Source organism: Marmota marmota, unplaced genomic scaffold (genome assembly GCF_001458135.2).
Source record: "Marmota marmota marmota unplaced genomic scaffold, marMar, whole genome shotgun sequence".
Taxonomy (NCBI): Eukaryota; Metazoa; Chordata; class Mammalia; order Rodentia; family Sciuridae; genus Marmota; species Marmota marmota.
This window is the reverse complement of record NW_025999977.1, coordinates 36,900,720-36,920,513: the sequence shown is the minus strand read 5'-3', so window position 1 is coordinate 36,920,513 and position 19,794 is coordinate 36,900,720. Positions and strand designations below refer to the sequence as shown.

At 49.9% G+C, this 19,794-nt stretch overlaps 1 protein-coding gene across 2 annotated transcripts in view; it reads right to left on the bottom strand.

The window, feature by feature from the left end:
* Nucleotides 1-19,794, bottom strand: part of Galnt14 (polypeptide N-acetylgalactosaminyltransferase 14) — a 202,449-nt gene that overhangs the window by 28,266 nt on the left and 154,389 nt on the right. For both annotated transcript variants that reach the window (XM_015479484.2, XM_048804587.1), the window contains exons 4-8: nucleotides 13,799-13,866; nucleotides 11,529-11,594; nucleotides 11,302-11,423; nucleotides 3,096-3,183; nucleotides 2,311-2,395 (exon numbers count right to left, since the gene is read on the bottom strand). In XM_015479484.2, the coding sequence (XP_015334970.1) occupies nucleotides 2,311-2,395; nucleotides 3,096-3,183; nucleotides 11,302-11,423; nucleotides 11,529-11,594; nucleotides 13,799-13,866 (429 nt within the window). The remainder of the gene's footprint in view (nucleotides 1-2,310; nucleotides 2,396-3,095; nucleotides 3,184-11,301; nucleotides 11,424-11,528; nucleotides 11,595-13,798; nucleotides 13,867-19,794) is intronic.

Below are 19,794 nucleotides of genomic sequence, written 5' to 3'. Positions count from 1 at the left end.
GCGGTCACTGACCAGGCAGAGAAGGGTTGGGGCAGCACCTGTTAGTAGCACATCCATTTCCTGAAACCCAGATCACTCCCTTATTTTCCATTTATTTATTTATTTATTTAGTACCGGGATTGAACTCAGGAGCACTTGACCACTGAGCCACATCCTCAGCTGTTTTGTATTTTATTTAGAGACGGGGTCTCACTGAGTTATTTAGTGCCTCACCGATGCTGAGGCTGTCTTTGAACTTGCAGTCCTTCTTGCCTCCGCCTCCCAAGCTGCTAGGATTACAGGCGTGCGCCACCACACCCGGTCCATCCTTACTCCTTTATTAAATTAATTTTGTCTCCCTCTTCCCAGAAGCATATATTGGGGTCCTAACTCCCAGTACCTGAGATGTGCTTTGTTTTCAGAGGGAGGTCCTTACAGGTAATTAAGTTAAAATAGGATCAGTAGAGTGGGCTCTAATCCAATGTCACTGGGGTCCTTATAAAATGCACAAAAACAAGACATGGTGGAGACACAGAGAGACATAGCCCTCAAAAGGCACAAACCCTGCTCCCACTTCAATTTTAGACTTCTGGTCTCCAGAACCAGAGACAATAAATTTCTGCACCCAATCCGTGGGACTTGTTACTACAGCCATACCAAACTCATATACCCGCATTTTTCTTTTCTTTTTAGGGAGTCCCACCCCAAATCTCCTGGCTCTTGATTGCTGAGGCAGATGTCACAGTAGGTCCTTGGAAAGGAAAGGGATTGAATAAGAAGGCAGGCAAGAGTAGCAGAATCCAAGCAAGCAACCCCAAGAGAATTCGGATATGTTTGTTAGATCAAACGGCCGGTGTAGGTTGTAAGCCTTCATGGTCCTGTCCCCCATTCAGTGGGTCCCAAGGGTAAAGGGAAAGTCCAATATGAAACAAGTAATTGATAGGGAACAGATGGAAGCCCAGGTGTACCTTTGATATGGCACAGGCTGCTGCTCCCTGAGAAGTGGCCTACTCCCGGGAGACACTTCCTGTCTGATGAGCAGAGGCATCCCACAGGAGGAGAACCACCCTGAGAAGCCCTTTGGCGAGAGGGAGATGGGAAAACCCAGGCTGCGGCACCAGCTTCCTCCTGGACTTGGTCCACTGCTCTGAGGTGTCTAGACAGGCACTTCCCATGACCACCCCACTTCACACAGGACGGATGAGGAGCTGAGAGGCTGATGTGTCTGCTCAGTGCTCAGCCTGGTGAGAAGCATCTCCCAGTGTCCAGAGTGCCACCTGGCTCTCATTTCTCTCTTGGTGTCACTCCGGATACTGAAGGTGGAGGAAGAGGAGAGCTCGGAGTCACTACCCATCTGCCTGGAGCACACTGTTCAGCTTTCTGCAGCCCTTTCAGTCCTCGGTTTGACTTATGTCAATCCAATAAAGATGTTCAAACAGTTACTGTGACAGGCATCAGAGACACAGATGCCCTTGGATAATGCCAGGTGTCCCTAAGTCCCTGGGCACAGAAATCCCCACCCCATGGCCTTCTCTAGGGTTCTCTAAACAGTTATCTTCCTGCTGCCTGACCCAAGGCAGACTTATTTTAGCTTGGAGGGTCCCAAGAGGCCTGAGGTGCATTTACCACCCAGTCTCAGGCAGGCCCTCAAGGCCATACACGCTTGACTCAGAGACCACAGGCCTCTGAGGAGTGGACCATGGGGATGGATCACTATGCTCTGTTCTATGCCACACCCTCAGGGTGTGAGCACTGAGCACCAGGGAGAAAGTTTGCCAGGGTGCATTGTGGGTCACAATGGGTCCCTGAGGAGAAAGTAGAGCAGGACAGAGCCCTCCACAGTATGGCATAAGTGGCCTAGAGTTCACACCACAGTGCTCTCTCACCAAGAATAGGACAGATGTGCTCATTAACACATGGCAGGAGCCACGTCTTGATGTCAGTCTCCACTTCTAGTGCCTGCAGCCACTCAGCCTTCCTGCCATGAGTGTGGACAGCCAAGACATGGGGGCCCTTGGCCCTAAGGGGGCATCCTGGATCCTCGAGTTAAGCAGGAAGCATGAGGCCATCATGGCCTGTGTGAGGGTGAACGATGCTCAGCACCCACTCCTCAGCACAGGTCACCAGAACCCATTCCCTTAAATGGAAGTTTCCTGGAGACAAAAGTCTCACAAAATAAGGGCAGAAGTAGAGATGGCCTAGCAGAGGGTTCTCTTCATTCCTGCCCTTTGGGCATCAAATATGGACCCCTCTGCATACAGTGGGATATCAGGAAAGACCAAGTGGTGCTAAACTTGCCCACCCCACCCTGTGCTGCCCCTTCTTACTCACCTGATGGGCTCAGTGGGGTCCAGGCGTTGAGCCTTCTGCTTTGGGGGGAGCTGCTCCCATCGGAAGTGCAGGCTCCAGTCAAACCCTAAAACACAGCACCAACCCTGTTGATTTGGTCTCTCAAGGCACCTACAGAGTTTAGTTCCCACAAGTTCAGGGAGACACTCAGGTTCCGGGGGAAGCAGGTCCCCAGGACAACAGGACCCCCCTGTGCTGACCCATAGCAGGGCTGCCAGAGCTTTCTCTCCCAGCTTCCTTCTCTTGCCATACCTCCTACTGCCTCTGTGAAGCTTCTCCGCTAGATAGAGTTAGGAGAAAAAGAGCAAAGGATAAAACCCCAGGGTAGGACACAGGGTGACAAAATGGACAGCTACAGAGTGTGACCTTCAGCCTTGAGTGCCAGGAAGGTGTAAGCAGGTTTTCAAGAGGCCTATAGACCACCTGAATTATCTAGAAGTTGGTCTTGGGGTGGGGGGCGGTCAGTGCTGGACCCTGGGCAGAGAGCAGTGGAAAATCCCTAGGAGAGGGCAGTGCCAACATGGAGATCCCATGTAGCTGAGGGAGGCCCCAGGAGGACCCCTGGCTTGCAGCTAGAGCTGTGGGGGTGGGGTGTCCTGCCTGTGCCCCTGGCCCATCCCTTCACAGTTCCAGGAGTAAGAGCCAAACTGGAGTGAATTCTCTTATAGGGTGCAGGACGGGGTGCCCCAGAGACACTAACAAGTTTCCCCTCACTTCCCTCCCACTTAAAGCAACGACAAGGAGGAGAAGGTGTCTGCCCCACTCACCCCCTCTCAACTCTGAGGCAGACTCGATGTAGCTGAAGGTGTCCAGGTTAATGATATCAATCACAGGGCACACCACACGTGTGTAGTCCTGTAAAACAAAAGACCCCCATACCCAGCCTGTGGGGAGGAGCCGGGCCAGGAGTCAGGCAGCCTAACAGGGCCTCCCAAGATGACCTTGAGCAATCACTTGCATCTCTGCGTCTCAACTTCACCATCTGTAGAAGGGGGTGCTGGACACTGTGACCTCTCTGGTTATGATGCATAAGAGGCCAAGAATCTAGCCTTGTCTGTTGGGGACCTTGTCAGTCACAGTGGCCTTCTGAGAATAGTGGAGGAGCATGGTGGGGCTTGGCTGAGGAGTGTTGCACACAGAGAAGGGGAACACCGGGAGGAAGGGGTTCCAGAAGTCCTCTCCCATCAGTGGGGCTCAAGGAGGCAGAGGATTCAGTTAGCTGGCAAGGTGACCCCAGCCTCCAGCCTCAGAAAGCAAAGCCACGCACCCACAGGGGAAGCTCTCAGAGCTTCTAGATATTTTCACCCTAGGCCTTTGGTTCCCAGACCAGCTTATGAATAGCTGTCCCCTGTAGCTAGATACTCACAAATCTGTACCTCTAGGCCCAATGTCCCTCCTAGCTCCCAACCCATATGCCGCTGACCACCTCCATTTGCTCTTCAACAGGTGGCTTCACCATCTTCTGCCCACGCATGCTCCCTTCTCAACTTCCCTATTTCTGCTACTGGATCATCACGAATCACTCTCTCCTGGCACTGAATGAGCAAGCTTCACCTTGTCCATCAACTAGATCCAGTTCTGTTGGTTCTTACTCTAAAATGGCTCTTTTGATTTCCCCTGCCAGTCTCCATCCCCTCTCAGCAATGGGCCCTAACCCCCACCCCATCCCATTAATCCCTCTCTCCTGTGGTTCCACATATGGCTGCCAAAGCTATCTTTCCACCATCTAAATATGACTGCTAAACTGCTAAAACTTTAATCGCCTCTAAGGTAAGGTATAAAATCCTTAGTATGGCATCCAAGACCACCAAAACCAGGCCTGCTCCCACAGGACAGAGGACATGTGACATCTGTCTGAGTAAAAATGAAGACATTAGAGGCTAGGAACAGCAGGGGAGCCAGGAGGACAGGAGAGGTGGGACAGTGGGTATCAAAATACAGTTAGAAAGGAGGAATAAACCCTATAGCATAGTAAGGTGAACATAGTGTATAATAATTTATTATATATTAAAAAAACTGAGGGGGTTTTGAAAGTTCTCAACACAAAGAAATGATAAATGTTAGAGGTGACGGAAATGCTAATTATCCTGGCTTGATCATTACTCACTGTATGCATGTAACCAACGATCGCACAATAACCTGTGAATATGTACAATCACTGTGTCAATTAAAAAAAAAAAAGAAGCCTTGTATTTTGTTTCCTAGCCTCATCACTTGCTGCTTTCTTCAGGCCACACTGTCTATGCACATCAAAATCATCCAGGGAATATTTTCAAAATATACAAGCCAAAGTCACTAGCTCTTTGGGGTTACCATGTTTGTCAAGCTTCCCAATCCTAAGTGGATACCTCACCAGGTATGCAGCAGGGTCAAGTTGAGGTTAAGGGCAGTGTGCCAGAGCTGTGACATGGATACTTGGGGATAACTCAGTGACATTCAGTGACCTGGGAAAGCCAGCAGGTCTGGGGAGCTGGGCAGGACCACTTTCCTCTCCTCTGCAATTACTGTTTGGCCAGCACAGGCAGGAACCTCTGTTTCTCCTTGAAGCCATTTAATTTCCTGGTTCAATTTTTCCCCCAGATGACGTTGTCTTCTTATTTCAAGCTTCAGATTCACTGAGTGCCTGATTCTAAGTTCACAGACTTAATTTGGCCCTGAGGCTCCCACATGCAGCTCCCTCTGACAGTAACAAGGCGCTCTGAAAGCCAATGGGCCCCGCGGAAGGAGATGCTCATTGTCGACATGCTGCCTCTACCTCTTGGCACCACAGATGCTTCATTCACCCCCAGCACTGCACCTGCCCGCCTCCACAGTCCTCTGGGGCTCTTCTTGGGCTGCTGTCAGCGTCTATGTGTAGATACACATGACACATACACACAGACACCCCACACACACACACCATCAAACATGCCCTTAGGAGTTCAGATGCATCTTCTGTGAGTCCGACCAAGTCTCATTTTACCTTTGCTCTCTGAGGGTTGAGCTCTCTGCAGCTGCACTGAGTCCTGCCAACCTTCTGCAGTACAGGAATAAACTCACCCACAGACACATCTGGTCCTCTAAAGACTTCGAGTTGTCCTGCCTAAAAAGTGTCATTATTTGCGTGGAAGCCTTGGGACACCTGTGCTAACACTAGGCTAACAGAGCGATTTAGGGTGAGGGCCTTGGGCAATGCAGGGGCATGGAGACCACAGGGAGGTCAGCCATGTCTGTGTGGTCAACACTCAGTAAAAGCCCTGGACACACTCAGTGTGAGTGAACTCCCCTGAGTGCCGCCACATTGTCTTTGCTGGGAGAAGTGGTTGTTACCTGCAAAACCTGGGAGAGGACAAATAAAAGCGTGTGCCTGGAACCCTCTCCTGTCCCCTTCCTATTACACTTTAACCTGTATCCTTTCACTGTAATAAACCATAACCTCGATTGGGTCCTTCTAGCAAATTACTGAGCCCAATGGTAGTCTTGGGGACCCCCCAAACTATAATCCTGTTTTGATTTAAAAAAAAAAAACTGTCCTTAATATTTAAAAGCCAAAATGTAAAATAAAATGCTGGCTGCTGACCTTGGCCACAGACTCCCCCAAATCACCCATGGGCTCTGCCTCCAGCCTTGCAACAGGCTCTGGGGTGCTCCCCTACTGGTTTTGAGGGTTTCTGTCCAGTGATTTCTGTCAACTCAGCTATGGTAACTGCTCCGCTGAGTCATGGAGACCAGACAGGCAGTGATGGCTGTCTGGGACAAAGTGCTATACAGAGCCATGACCTTGAAAAGGGGTTGCCAGGACAAACTCTCTGTGTGGTCTGGGGGGTTGGCATCTGCTCCACTGTTGGATCCCTCAGCACCAGCCCAGAGCCTGGTGGGCAGCAGGTGTTCAATCAGCCTTGGCAACAGGAGGGCGGCTATTAGCTCCCTTGAGGATACTGTGTTGGTGCCAGCAAATATGGATAGTAGGCCATTTACAGCCTCCTGGATGCCTGGAGAAGCAGACTCTCAGTACAAACACCCGGACCCACCGGAGGCCTGTGTGCTCTGAAGGCTGTACTTTGACAGCTACATCCACGCTTAGGCTCAGGTAGGCAGCTGGTAGAATCCCAGGCAGGTCCCTCTTCCCCCCATCCCCCATGCAAACTAAGGCACCCCACCCCCTCCTCTCCTGGCCCTTGCCAGGAGCAGTGACAGAGGCTGAATGCCTCAGGCAGTAGCCATCAATCATGGCTGCTGTCATGTCTCCTGTTTCTTCATTGATTGACATAATTAAAACCACGTGTGAATGGGCAATCTAAAGCTTCTAGAGGTACCTCCTCCGGTAGTCACCAGCATCCCTGGTGGCAGGTACAGGATGAGGGAGAGACTTCATAGTCCAGGGAAGGTGGACAGGTAGTAGGTGATTCCAATTTGGGGCACAGACAAAGCCCAGGGGCCTCTAAGTTGGTCTGTAGGGAGGGGCAGTAGGCGGGAGAGGGGTCCCCAAGGATGTGACACCTAGGCAGCAGGAACAAATGGATAGGACACCTGGGTTCCCATTCTGGCCCTGCCATCTAAAATATGTTTGAACTTAGCAAATTGGCACGCTCCATGGGACTCCATTTCTTCATCTAGAAAGCGAAGACAAATTACTATTTCCAAAACAGTCCTGCCTTTTAAACAGGGCTCTTGTGAGAAGCAAAGGAGGAGAGTATGTGAGAAGGCGTTGAAGAGTGTGTAAGCTATTATTTATGTAAATTTACTAAATGCTACAGAGATCGAGATTTCTTAAAATATTTTCCTACCAAAGAAGTATGTACATAAGGAGGGGAAGAAAAGAATCCCCTATTCAAAAACAAAACAACTTGGTGCTTGTTTCATATCATCATGTCATTGAAGTGAAGACAAGGAAAGTCAGGGAGATTTTCAACGTGGGAAACACCAGCTGAGGATGGCGAAGCCCCGCCTCTTTCTTATCTCTATTTTTGAAAATCCCAAACTCCAATTACAGCTAAAAATTTCCACGTCTGCTCATAAGATCACATGACGTTCTAGGCTGAGCCAAGACACGGAGACATGTACAAACACAAGTAGATTCGCATCCACACTCCCCATCCCCAGGGGACTGTCCCAGGGGAAGTGTGAGGACATCAAGAGGCAGGGTCTCAGGGAAACCTCTGCAGCCCAATGATGCCACCACAGCTCTGCAAGGGGCAGAGCTGTATCCAGCCTGGAGTTTGTCTTACTAATCTCTTTGCTATGAAAGCTTTAGCTCAGATAGTGGGGACCAAGGAGCTTAGCTTGGGAGGCTGAACTCAACCTTATAGTCAAATGACTCCCCGTGATCAGGCATCTGGGGGCAGGCAGCACTTACATCTGGGAAGAGGAAGGAGGCATGGCCTGACCAGCAGGGAACGCTGGCTGCGAATGCACATATGAAAGCATTTTTCAGGAAGGGCTTCTGAGACGGGCTCAGAGCCATGAGGATGGAGAAGACTCGAAGGCTAGTAAGACTGAACCAGGAAAGCAAAGTCCCTTTAACACATCCTACAAGAACAGAGTCTGCCCGGAGGTCCCTACCGATGAAACATCAAAATCCCATGTGATTCAATAATTCTACATCTCCATATACATACCCCAAGGAATTGAAAAACAAAAACATGTACATGAATGTTTACAGCCTCATCACACACAATAGCAAAAACAACCCAAACGTCCATCCACGAATGAATGTATAAACCAAATGTGGTCTATACATGCTGCAAAGTATTATTTAGTCATGAAAAGGAATACTGATATATGCTACATGGTAGATGAGGCTTAAATATATGTCAAGTGAAAGAAGCCAGAATTGAAAGGCCACAAATCATTTGATTCCAATTATATGAAATGTACAGGACAGGTAAATCCATAGGGACAGAAAGAAAATTAGTGGTTGCCAGGGGCAGGGACAATAGGGAAATGAGGAGTGACTACTTGCTCATGGGTGTGAGGCTTCCCTTTGAGGTGGTGAACGTGTTTTGCAATTAGATTGTGGTTCAGTGTGGTACAATTCTGTGAACATCATTGAACTGCCCACTTGGAGATGGTTAAAATGGCAAATCTTGTTATATGTATTTTATAACACATACACAGAGGCAGCCCAGGGGCAAAGGTCCTGGGGCTGAGTCCATTGCTGTGACGGCGGTCCCTAAGGGGCCTGGGCACAGCTCTGGATAAAGAGCTCCTAGGATCAGGTCTGAGCCCTGACCACGTGCCAGCCCAGCAGGCCCCTGACATGTCATTAGGGCTTGGACCCAGTGATCATGTGCTCTAGGGTGCATGGTCAGCCAGCCGGGACAGGGAGAGGTGCCAGGTAGGGACAGGGAGGGGGTGCCAAGTAGGGCCAGGAGGTTCCTGAGGGGTGAGGCAGAGCCAGCAGTGTGGGCACTCATTTGTGCCCAGTACCCCAGCCCTTCATTTCTTCCTTGGAGATGAATTTCCTGACTCTTCAGGGGACACTACAACACATCTGCCATTCTGGGTAAGGGGCAAATTGCCTGAGAGTCATTGCTCAGAAAAAGCTTATGTGTAAGGGAAAAAAAGCAGGATACAAAATTGTATAAATACAGCATGATTACAACTACATAAAAGACACTTTCTGCAAAGAGAAAATGATCCTAAATGGAAAGAAATTCTAACGTTGCATGTCTTCACATGGTAGAATTGCGGCTGATTAGTTTTGATCCTACTGTTCCGTATTTTCCAATGTTTACAATGGCTGTGGGTCACTTTTGTAATGGAAAATGAGAGGTCCCGGCCTCTTCTCTCCTGTCCTCTGCTCCCTGGCCAAGAGATTTTCCACTATACCACGTTCCTGGGCTTCAAATCTATTCCTTTTTCATATGACCTTAATTTAAGTAGGGAACCTCATCTCTTCCGTATAAAACCTTGTAAACAGAGTCTCAAGGCCACCCTCACTAACTACCTTAGGTTTTCTAGCCTTCCTTCTGATTCTGCAACCTTGACCCTTGTTGGTTGCTATTTATCCACTCCATCTCCTCCTAGCTCCAGGCATGAATGGCAGCAGGACCTCCCTGGATTCATGTCAGCAACTGACAGGCAGAAAGACCTTTTGGGGGAGGTAAAGGTCACTGGCCAGAAGTGGATTTCCCTGCTTCGTTATCCAGGTGCTCAAACATCTCAGAATGTCCTTGTTTCTAGAGTGTTCACATCTCTTTCCCTAGCCTGTTTCATCTCCTTTCTAGGGGTCACTTGCAAAGCAGTGTGGGCCCAGTAATGAGGACAGCAGGGGCTTACAAAGCTGGTGTGGATTTCTGTTACAGGGTCATTCCAGTTCTTTGGCCTCTGCCCCAAATAGGTGCTCCGTAAGTGTCTGCTAATTTAGGGGCCAGCATTGAACCTGCTCACCTCCTAATTCCAACCCCAGCACTTCTGCTTTCTTATCACTTCCAAACAGGAAGTTACACAGGGTGGTCCCAAGGACAGAACTGGTCCCCTGCTTCAGGTTTGTCATTTGTTAGGGTAGATAGGGAAAAGAACCCAGAGAGGAATCGGTGGGCCCAGTAAGTGAGCAATTTTTGCCCAAAGAGATCCTAGCTGGCCCTGCAGTCAGGACAGGCTTCCCCTCTGGAGGAGGAGAGATGGGCATGCAGCAGGAAGGTTTGTGGAGAGGAGACAAAGTGCATCCAGGGATGGAAGGGCTTGCTCAGAGACGCCAGGGGGCAAGTTCAGGGATAAGGAGCAGCTCAGCTGTATCGAAGGGAATGCCAAGTAGGCTGCTGAGCTGTGAATGAGAGCTAGAGGAGGGGTGCATTTGAATGAGCCTTTGGTGCCAGGAGAAGCCCTACCCCAACGAATGGTCAGTCTACAACTTTTGTGTTGCTCAACTCAGACCTCTTTGTCTGCATCACAGCAGAGGGGATCTGTCTAACAATACTGAGGGGATGGCCCTCTGCATCTCTGGGGAAGTAGTCCGGGCTGGTCTTGTGCATGCAGGCCCCCAAAGCTGGCTCCTTGGGAAGAGCGGCGTGGGTAAGGACTACGTGGTTCTCTCCTGAGCGGTTTACATGCTCAGTCCTCTCAGCCCCTTGACATGGCGCAATGCAGGGAGGACTGGAGCAGCTACCGTGAAAGGTAAGAAAGAATCCTTGTATAGGGAACATGCTGTTCAAGCAGCTCCAAGGTTCTGGCACTGGAGGTACCAGCTGAGGAATTTCAGGCCCCACGATTGTTTCTTCATCTGTGAAATGGGTATGTTGACACCCGACTCCTACTGCACAGACCCTCTATTTGAGTCAGTAGTTGATAAGGGTGTGGAGAAATGCAAATGCTGGTCACTGGCACCACTGTCTACAGAAGAGTAGACTGTGGATTGGCAGAGCAGTGAGTGGACTTTTTAAAATATAAAATAATTAAGGGAAAAATTGGATCTCTTTTTCACTTTCCAAAGGATTAACTGACACAGGCAGAAAAGACACATATAGAATTCCAGAGTCAGTTAAGGGTGGGCAGAGGCAAGGGCTTCAGGTCTCTCTGCCCACCTGCTTGGGCAGGGCCTCGGGATGACAGTACTGCAGAAGTAGAAGGAGGAGAGAGGCCTCAGAAATTGAGTGATGAAGCTTGGCTCATTCTTGGCTGCTTTTTCCTACAAGAGACCCTTCTGAGGATTCCCTTTCTGGAACTTTCCGGTTTGGTAGAAATAGTTCTGAGTGGTTCTCTCTTGACCAGGAAGTTGAATGTGTCACATATAACCCATTGGGAACCCTAACTGGAAACCTACTATAGGTGACAGTGGGATAAAACAAACACGTCTGGATCCTTGCTCCTCTACTGGCTGAGGAGGGACCCTGGGAAGGCCACGCTACCTTAGTTAATTCCTCTGAAAAATAGGGTCAGCAATCTGTCCTGCCCAACTCTCAGAAGTGGAGGCCTATGTGAGGTAATGAACTTGAGAGACCCCAGCAGAACTGGAAGGAAGGAAAACCAGTTCAGCTCCTCGGCCCCACTCACCTCTTTGACCCTGTGCAAAAGGGGCTGGAGCCAGTCCCTGTTCACCTCACAGTGGCTGTCCAGGAATGTCAGAGTGGTGCCCTGAGCAACATCAGCACCCCGTATCCGGGAGCGGACCAGACCTGCATCAGGGACAAATGATCAGGTGGGTGCCACTGTCCCTCCATCACCTGAACACCCAGACACAGACCCATGACCCCCAGCCCTGCCCCACACCACAGACCTACCTTGCCGCTCAGTGTTACGCAAGCACTTGACCTTGGGCAGCCTGATGAGCTGATTGCAGTCATCAGCTGCAAAGACAAAGGTTGTGCCAGTGAGCACCCAGGGATGCGACCACCAGTGAGAGTGAACTTGACCGCCTGGGAAGGCAGCCCTGCTCACCATCCCCAACCTGAAATGCTGAGCCTGGTCCTGACACTAGGGTGCTCCTGGATGGGGCTGATGATCACTGCTGTCATTATAAAGGTGGTCAGTCTGGGCAGGTGGCTGCAGCTGGGCTTCTCTGGTGTAGGCCATACATAGTGGCAACTGCGTATTTGCTTGAAAACATTCTAGGTGGGAAATCTTGGCATGGTCACCTAGGGACATTTCTTGGCTACAGACCACTGAAGGCTAAGGTCAGAGTCCTGTACACTTCTCTGGGTCTGTTCAGAACTGTGGGGAGGCCAGGCATAGATGAGGATTTTGGACTTTGCTTTCAGATTATGGAGACCCTCTTGTGAAGGGATTGGCTAGTGTCCCTTCTGTGGCAACCCGGACAATGGCTCTTGGAAGGAAGGCCTCCAGCCATAGGACAATGTGTGAGGCTGGGCGAGAGGCCACGTCTTAGGCTCCTACTCCTGAGCTTCCTGCTGCCCCATACTTCCTCAGCTTGCCAGTTCCCTACTGAGCTCCATACCTCAGCCCCACCGTTCTGGTTTTGCTTTTGCTGTGTTCATTTACTGGTCTTGGCCTCTCTGCTTGACTCTGGACTCTAATGAGTGACAGAAGACACTTTCCCAGGCTTCTTTTGGGTTAGGTCCTGTTCTGAGCACTGAGGCTGTGTTAACACACTGAATCCCTATATAAACTCTATACCATTCTAGCCAGCTCCTTCAATAGACAAGAAACTGACACACATGAGGTTAATGATTTGCTGAACTAGTAAGTTCCAGCTTGAGGATTTGAGCCCTGGCAGTCTAACTCCTGAGCCCAGCTATAACCACTCGACTATTCACCCCTAAGTGAGTCCTACAGCAGGCCTTTCTCCTGCTTCAGTGCCAGTGCACCCCCAGCAGAGCTGATGTCTCTCCCACCTCAAGCTCTTCTTCACTAGGGAAGGGGAAGATGATCACCACGTTCCAGAAGTGGGAGTCCAGATCTTAGTGCCCTGGGTCTGTGTGCAGCCCACTGTGACATGCGTCCCAGAAGTTCTGGGGCGGTTCACAGGTGTGGGTTTCCAGTGTGTGCACAGACAGCCCTGTGGTGGGAGGGGCTCCCTGTGCCCTGTTTCTAGCAGCTGTGGGGATGGGCTCTACTCTCCTGAGACTCGAAGCTGTCCCCAGGGGTCACCCAACTTCCCCTGCCACCAGAAAGAGGTGGTTCTGCCTAGATGACAGTGACTATAGGGAACTGTACCCAGGCTACCGGGACAAAGGCTCTTGGAGAAGGTGTCAGTATTAACAATTCCTGAATTCTAACAGGGCTAGTGCAGTTATTGGGCCTTTCAAACTTAACATGCAGCTGTCTGGAAACCCCAGCATGTTTTCTTGGGGAAAGTAGATCTAGGGTGTACATCTGAGTGGGACCCAAGTTCTTTGATGGGAGATTAAGGGGACATGAGGTAGGAAATGGTGATGACCAGTGAGTTGGAAGGTTCAAAGGCAGCTGCTCACTGTGCCACGGGCAGATTATGGGAGGAACCATGGGGGGTCCCAACCACCTGGGTAGATCTCCATCAGACCTCTTAGGGAATGAAAAGGAGAAGGCCTGCCAGTTTCAGCTCAGACTTACAGATTAATGCAGCATTAGAATCAGGAACCTCCAACAACAGTCATGGTTTCTGGGCTTTCAGTCCTAGCACTGAGCCTTTGAAGTTTTGGTGTCTTTTCCCACATCTAAGAATGTAGGTTAGAGGGCCTGTGCTTGCAGAATATACATGCTCATGCACATGGTGCATGCACAAACGTGCACACACAAACACAAGTGCCTATGTGTACACACTTGCCCATATGTGTGCATGCATGCTTACCCATGCAAACTCACACACCAACCAACCTACTCAAGAATCTATACGTTTAGCTAGTTGAATCCTCAAAAACTGACATCAGGGAACCCAAGAAATTGTTTCTCAAGTGTAAGATTTATCTCCTTTTTGAGCCCAGGAGTCTCCCATGCTTATTATCCACCCAGGCTTTCTTCCATACCCAGAAAATCAGTGAACTCTCTTCTGCCTGTTACACAGGAGCTGGGTCCAGACACTATGCCTACATTGCCAGTGAGCTATATTACTTACGGTCATTGCTGAAGTCATCCACTAATATGATTTCCTGGATCAGATGCATGGGGGTGCGGTTTAATACGCTGTGAGAAGGAAAGAAGAAAAATCATTATGACTTCTAGTGGCGATATGTATACATGAACCACAGTTTTAAAACAGACATGATTGCACTGGAAGAGTGAAAACTCAGAGGCACCAAAGGACTTGTCCAGTTACACTGCTCATCTGTGAGCCAGCAGGGCTGGAATTCTGCCTTCCCTTTCTTAGTGAATGCTGCTGCCACACACCAAGCCCCCCACATCAGAATCAAAGAGCCATCCTCAACAGGCAACCGTCTCTCCAAACCCATGTCCAAGGAGTGAGCGAGACTGGTGGTTCTATTTGGAAATGTCACTCAAATCACTTTCACCTCTTCCACCTCTGTCCCTGTTCACCCTTTTCTATCTGGTTTATTGCTTCAGGCTTGACATGACCCAGCCTCCCCCAGTCCCAGACTTTCTTCCTTGTAGCCACACAGCAAGCTTTCAGATGCAGATATAATCTGCATGATTTTAGTGACTTGCCTCACTAATGCAAACAGACAAAAAGTCCACGGTGGTTCCCCCCCATCTGCACCCCAAATTCTCTGCATGCTCCTCAGGGCCTCCCACCAGGTCCCATGCCCAGTGCCACTATCTGAACATGTCCTGCCTCATTCACAGAGGGGCATTTCTCCAACTGCTTGAAATGGCCCAATGCTGCCCACAGGACCAGTTCAAATGTCACTTCCTCTCTAACAGCTTTCCAATCTACTTAGAGCAAATTAATTGTTTCCTCCTCTGGGATCCCTCAGCTGTTTCTATCCAAAGCTTCCTATGGCTTTTATCACTTCCTGACCCTGGTGGTTGGTTTTGTACTTCACCTGCCTACTGTCCCCTCTGGATTATCATATCCCAGGGCAGGATTCTTGTGGAGGATCCTGTCCTCTCTATTGCCAGAGTGCAGCATAGGTTTTGGCCCAGAGCCATGTGCTTAAGGGCCATTCAATGCATACCTACTATGGTGCTTAGCACTGGGTATGGAAAGATGAGCACAGGAGAAATGAGTGTCACCTTCCAGCTGCTCTCTACAAGCTGTGCAATCTTGGGCAAATTACTTTACTACTCTGTGCAGCAAAATATCCCATCTAGAAAATAATAATAATAATAATAGTACCTACTTCATAGGATTGTTAAAAGACTTAGAGGAAAAAAATGTATATAAGTCATTTAACCTAGCATTTGGCACTAAGCGATGATAAACGATAGCAATTATTACTACTTTGTGCAACATTGATGATTTTTTAATTGAATTGACTTCTGTTACCCATCCCGTGCAGTGGATCTCTATTCAAGGGGCACGAGCTGGGCTTAATATTAACTCTGGATCTCAAGCCTGCCGGGGATGGTTGCTTCCCGCACCTCTTCTGAACACCCCCAAATCTCATGGTTTCTCAGAAGCATTCCTGGGCCACAGAAGCCACTCAGCTCAGACCCCATGTATGTTGGAGAGGGGGTCCAGAATGGGCGCTGGAGGAGGGGTCAAGAGCGTCGCTCCTCGCCTGCCTACTCTGAGCCTGTCTCTGGTGCAGCCCCCCTTTCTATGCAGGATGCAGAGGCTCCTGAAAAGGGAAATTTGCCTGGAGCTACCTTTATTTATGAAGCCTTAATTCTCACCATGGCAACTAGTGTAAGGTGCAGAGAGGAACCCCAACACAAAGCCGCGAGCCCACTGTCACCATCTGTGGGAAGGTGGGGGACGAGGAGGGGAAGGAGGCCTCAGCCTCCTTCTACCACCACCTAGAGGTGGTGGGAGGAGATCGCTTACCATGATTGTCCCAAAGAAAACAACAAACCCAACCGCCAGCCCCCTAATCAGGGCGAAAGGGAGGGGAAAGGGAGGCAGACAGAAGGAAAAAAATCCGCTTGAAGAATAACCTCTAATGAGGTTTGATTACGGCTGTAGCTTCTGCATTCGATTCCCCCAAATCCCTGCCGGCTCTTTGAAATTCAAGAGTTCTCTTCTGTGAACATCAAAAGGTAAATCGCGTGCAGCTCTACGCTGGTTGAACTGAGAGATGATTAGCGAATAAAAAATGTCCAGGGTTTAAAACAGAAAAGGAAAAAAAAAAAAAAAGAATCGTCAGCAGTAAGTGCTAATTAGACCATTTCCTGGTAACACCTGGCTTGTCTTTGCTCCTCTAATCAGAGCAATTGAAGTGATGGTGGGGTCTCCCTAAAAGTGGCTAAAGGCTGAGAGGGCCTTAGATGAGCATGTGCTTTGGGCATCTGGAGTGGATGGAGAAGAAGGTCAAGTCCAGCCCAGGGGATGTGGCCTGGCCCAGGTGGTCCTCAGTGCCCTCCCTTCTGCATACCCACTCTCATCCCCACAGCCCTAGCCCTGGGGGTTGCCAGGTTCTCTCCGGTTCTGCTAGAGTCCCTGGTTCTCCCCAGCTTAGGGTGGCTGCTCTTGGCCTCACCCCTGTTCCAGCTGCCCCATGTCCTTCCTCACATGACCTCATCATGGCAGTGAATGTTCACCTCCCTGGCACACGGGGGCATATGCACTTTCTCCCTGGGATTATTCTGGAACAGTCTCCTATGTATAGCTCACCTCTCTGCCAAAGGGCAGCATTTATGTCTTCTGCTCCCTTCTTTGCTGCTATCAGCTGTGCCCTCACTGTGAGGCCCACAGAGCCCCCGAGAGGCAGCAGGGCAAAGTGGGCAGCGTGGGCTGGCAGGCCAGGTGGGCCCCTCCCACCAGCTGTGCAGTCCTGAACCAGGTGCCTGTCAGCTCCCAGCCTCCCTTTCTTTCTGTAATTACCTTTTCCTTGTAAAAGCAGGCGATATTAATACTTGACCTACTTCACAGGCTTTTGTGGGTATGAAATGAGGAAATGTATTTGAAATTGCTTCATGAACTCCACGGTGCTATATGCAGGCAGGTTTTATCAAACGCTCCATAAATACCAGCTGAATGAAGACCGGAGGCTGGCTGACAGTTGAGTCTCGTTGTTCTGGAGTGAGACAGATTGGGGTTCAAGTGCTCTGTCTGTGTAGTTCCACTTGCCTGCGGGAGAGCTATAGGCAGGACTGAGCCTTCAGGCCCGCTGCTCCCCCGGCGGCTGCATGACAGGAGCCTAGCACCAAACCTGGCACACAGCAGCTGCTCTCAGAACGTGGGCGTTGAGAGTAGGAATACTGAAGCCACTGACTGCAATAGGCATGAGGCACAGCTGTGACTCTCAAAGTCTGATCCCTGAGCCAGCAGCATCACCACCGCCTGGGGATTTGTCAGAAATGCAAATTCTTGGGCCTCACTCCAGACTGAGTCAGAATCTCTGGGGCTACAGCCCAAGAAACCATGTTCTAAGAAGTCCTCCAGGAGCTTCTGACACCTGCTCATGCTGAAAAGCTACTGCATTAGAATACTACTGTCTATTGGTACTGGAGACCCATAGTCACACCTGTCACCACCTGTATTGCTCCCAGTCCTTTATCTACCACCACTTAGTCAGTCTCCCCCACAATCATGCCGGGAGTTCTTAGTAGTAGTACCTGTTTTGCAAAAAAGGAAACTGAGGCCGAGCCGTTAAGCAGCTTGCCCAGGGTCATGCAGTTGTTGGGGCCGAGCTAGGCAAACCTGGCCCTAGAGTCCAAATTCCTCACCACTTCTACCTGAGAACACGCGCCCCTAGGTCTAGGGCATTACCAAAAAGCAAAAGCAACAGCAAGAAGATTTAGGATGTAAAGCGGTAGACCACACATGCTCCTGACCCCCATGGGAGGTGCAGAGCTGAATGGTCCCTCAAGGAGAAGGGACGAGCCCTGGGTCTCACATAGACATGAGCACTGGCTGGAACACCAGTGTTATGGTTTGGATCTTAAACATCCCCAAAGCCTTGTGTGTGGCATGCTTGGTCCCCAGCTGATGGTGCCATTGGAAACTTGAGGAGGAGGTGGGACCTAAGGGAAAGAAATTAGGGGCCGTAGGGGCCATGCCCTTGAAGGGATATTGAGACCCCAGCCCCTTCCTCTGTCTCTTTGCTTCCTGGCAGTCATGGAACAAATAGTCTTCCTCCACCACATGCTACTGCTGCAGGTCAAAGGCCAAAGCCATAGGCCATAGCCACTGGACCAAGTGGCCATAGTCTGAAACCTCTGAAACCACGAGCCAAAATAAGCTGATTTTTCTTGGGTATTTTGTACAGTGATAGAAAGCTGAGTAACACAAGTGGTCAAGGTAAAGCATTCTTTAGGGCCTGTTTTCCCTCTCCTGAAATGGGCAAGTCCCTCGTTCCTCAAGGCTGTGATGCTCTCCACCCTACCCCCATCACCCTGGCTCAGAACCCCCATGTGCGCCTTTGTACCTCCCAGATCTCCAGCTAAGAAAAAGTGCTCAGGGGACCAGAGGGCCTGGGCAGGGATGGGTAGAGAGAAGTAAGCCAAGTGCTGAGCAGCAGGCACAGTGGGGAGGGAGGAGGGGGGCATCCTACTCTCCCTGGGTTCCTGGAGCATCTTTCCCTTGTGAGAGCCTGGCAGCAAAACCATCCAGAATTCTAGAAAGTTAAAGATGAAGTTTTCTTAGAGACCATCCTTTCATCAGTGACAAAAGAAAGATAGGAAGTATTGTTTATGGCATCTCAGCGTCTAGTAATTTATTTTTGTAACCAGGGGTAGAAGGGAATCTGAAAGCGTGGAAGTTTCTAGAAATATTCTTCCTTGTCCCCACCCTAAAATTCTTTTCCACCCAACCTACAGATGATGTAAGCACGTGTCCGTTGGCACATGGTTCTCAGGTTCCTGTTGTGCTCTGTGTGCATCACACATGGGTGGGGCTTGAGGCCTGTCATATTGAAAGTTGCAAGGAGTCAGAAAATGGCCCATGGCTCTCAACCAAGTGGTTTGGAGCTTCTAGGGTGCTTTCTGAAAGTTATGGTGTCAGTGGGCCCCAAGCCCCTTCCTAACAGTGAGGTACAGGGCATGGGGCAGCCGTCCATCAGACCAGCTCACAGAAGAGCTGGGGCTGCCCCACTGGGGAACTCAGAAAGCTCAGGGCTGGCTTGTCTGCTCCCCACCTTAGGTCTGTGGGCCTCCTCACCCTGTGCACATTCCCTGCTCAGGCACGGCATGAGCCTCCAAGCCAAGTGGGAGATGAGATGGTTCCTGTAGACCACAAGGCTCAGGAAGCAGTCACCTGTTAAATCATTAAATGTTTCTTACTGTTACAAAGAGATGGAGAAGCAGCAGGAAGAGGAGAGATGTGTTAGAGCTAAAGAGGAAGGGTCTGAGGGCAGCGGCTAAAATGCTCCTGAGAATATAAACACAGTGTTTTGGGGCTTTGGGAGCCCCCTGGTCCTGATTATCTTATAATGTCCCCCAAGTATCTGAGATGATCCCAGGAGAAAAATTTACTGTCAGGAATGTTAAAGAACTTGAAACCCACAAAATATTTTCCTCACCGCTTTTACATATGTGGTTCATAACCTGCCAAGGTCACAGAGCTAGGAGGTGGTAGGGAAGGGACTTGACTCAAGACTTTTGAGTCCAAGTGCCCTTTAAGTACCCCACAGCTTCTTTTGAGAGCTCACTAGCCTAGCAGCTGGAGGGCTGGCTAACAGTGATGGAGCGCTTACTCTGCACCAGGCACAGTTCTCAGTCTCTACCGGAATTAACTCATGCAACCCTGTGCACTAGGCAGCCTGAGTATTCTCATTTCCTTGGCTAGCAACCTGAATCACAGGGAGATTAACTAAGAGATGAATAAGACATAGTCCTTGTCCCAACAGAGATCACTGAAAATGACAGGAGGGAAAAGTGCAGTAGTTGCTATAATTGTCGTGTGCAGAAAGGGGCCCAGAGAAAGACTCTGCTGGCGATGTATGTGTGAGCACATGCTGTCTCTCTCTCTCACATGCACACATACACACACTCTTGAAAAGCAGGAGCCTCTCTGGAAGGCTGTGTCCTCATGGAAACCTCTAGCAGACATGC